We start from the raw sequence: 1634 nt of genomic DNA, 5'->3' as shown, positions 1-1634 counted from the left end.
CTTTGTATGAATGCTAGCTAGTGACTGGAATATTTTAATTCTTATACTATTCACATGTTTTAAAATATATTTACGTGTTTGTTAACTACATAAGATTAAACTATGCTTTATAGAGAACCTTTGGAATAGTTATCAGTGTTCTCACACTGCAGTTTTGTGAGATGAGACATTCTGAAAAGTAGATTTTGAGAAAGCCCTGTTAGTAATTTCCTGAAGGCAGTTGCTAGAGACATTTCGTATTTCTTTAATCGTTTCTTAAAAGATAAAACAAGTCTATGTATTGTCTTCTGTAGGCTTGATGGTAACTCTATTTATTTGAATTGCAAATATTCTCCGAAGAATATTCTTTATTAGAATAAAAGTGAAACTGTTGACTGTCAGGTGTTTTGCACCTGTAGTTTTAATGACTAAAGTATCATTTGAAACAAAATGACAAAACCTGCTATATGCATTTTTTTGTTTGTTTTAGGCTCAAAGATATTTCAACACTTTTGGAAAAGCAGCACGACCTCATTAAACTGATCATACAAAAAATGGAGATAGTGTCAGAGGCTGAGGATGAAGACAGCAATGATTTATTTCAGCACAAGTTTAGGAAAAGGCAGTTAGAACACAAGAACAGTAAATGGGATACAGTATTAAAAGCTGTTAAAACAAATGTGCCTAACCCAAGCACAGAAAAGAACAATAGCTTCTTCTAGACCGGGGTATAACATCATGTTGCATTATCGTTTTGTTTTGTTTTGTTTTGTTTTAGAGTCACTTCTCCTAATGTCTGTGTGTATGTTAATGTGATACATCATGTGTTCAAGTATAGAAATAGGACCTCATCCAAAAAAAGGATATAGATGTCCAAATCAGTTTTTAAGCAGACTGAGGATGCCTGCATCCAAAACTGTGATCCTAAAAATGGCTGCCTAATCATGAAAGTGCCTAACTCACCAAATGCCAACCTTGGTGTCCTGACAGTTCCCTAGGCGTCTGTCTAAATCTGTTCTGGATTTGGCCCTAACACTTTTAGTTACATATTTAATTACATTGTTTTCTGTTACAAATATTTTTATCAGAAATTCAAACTCTAATTCATCTAGTATCCTGACCTTTGAGAGAGCCAATAGGTTTTATATAGTGTTAAGAAAAAGTGAGAAACTAAGTTGACAAGCTGCTTTGGGAGTTTTGCTGAGTAAGGACTGCAGGATCAGGCCTGAAAGGTAGGAAATAAATAAAAGCTTTTGAAAATACAATGTTAATGGAAGGACCATTTTCTGCTGTAGATAACTATATGCAGTTCCTGGAGAGATTGTTTGGACTAGCATGCATATAGCAGCAGTGATAGAATGACATGCTAATGTTAAATCATTTACAGCTTACTCTTACTTATACTGCTGCTGTGTTTTTGGCCTCCCTAATGTCTTAAGAACTACCTTGCTGCTTTAATCTACGCTTTGTTTCTGTTAGTTATTTATTGGATATTCAGTGCATTATGTAATATACAGTAATATATGAAATGTAGAAATATGAGTTAAACAGTGTTTTAAGTACCTGAGTATATTTGTTTTAAAAATAGTATTAATAAAATAATTATGACTATATGTGATTGTAATGTTCTGTGGTCTGCCTTTGAATTCAGATTT

At 33.2% G+C, this 1634-nt stretch overlaps 1 protein-coding gene across 1 annotated transcript in view; it reads left to right on the top strand.

Moving 5' to 3' along the window:
• TRPA1 (transient receptor potential cation channel subfamily A member 1) overlaps positions 1–927 on the top strand; it is a 37020-nt gene extending 36093 nt beyond the window's left edge. The window contains exon 27 of the mRNA XM_085325079.1: positions 470–927. Coding sequence (XP_085181205.1) covers positions 470–701 — 232 coding nt within the window. The 3' untranslated portion in view covers positions 702–927. The remainder of the gene's footprint in view (positions 1–469) is intronic.
• Positions 928–1634: the final 707 nt, after the last annotated feature.

Source organism: Rhea americana, unplaced genomic scaffold (genome assembly GCF_003343005.1).
Source record: "Rhea americana isolate MKP2758 unplaced genomic scaffold, rheAme1 scaffold_121, whole genome shotgun sequence".
Classification (NCBI taxonomy): Eukaryota; Metazoa; Chordata; class Aves; order Rheiformes; family Rheidae; genus Rhea; species Rhea americana.
Note: the sequence above shows the minus strand (reverse complement) of the source record. Positions and strands in the feature narration are given on the sequence as shown.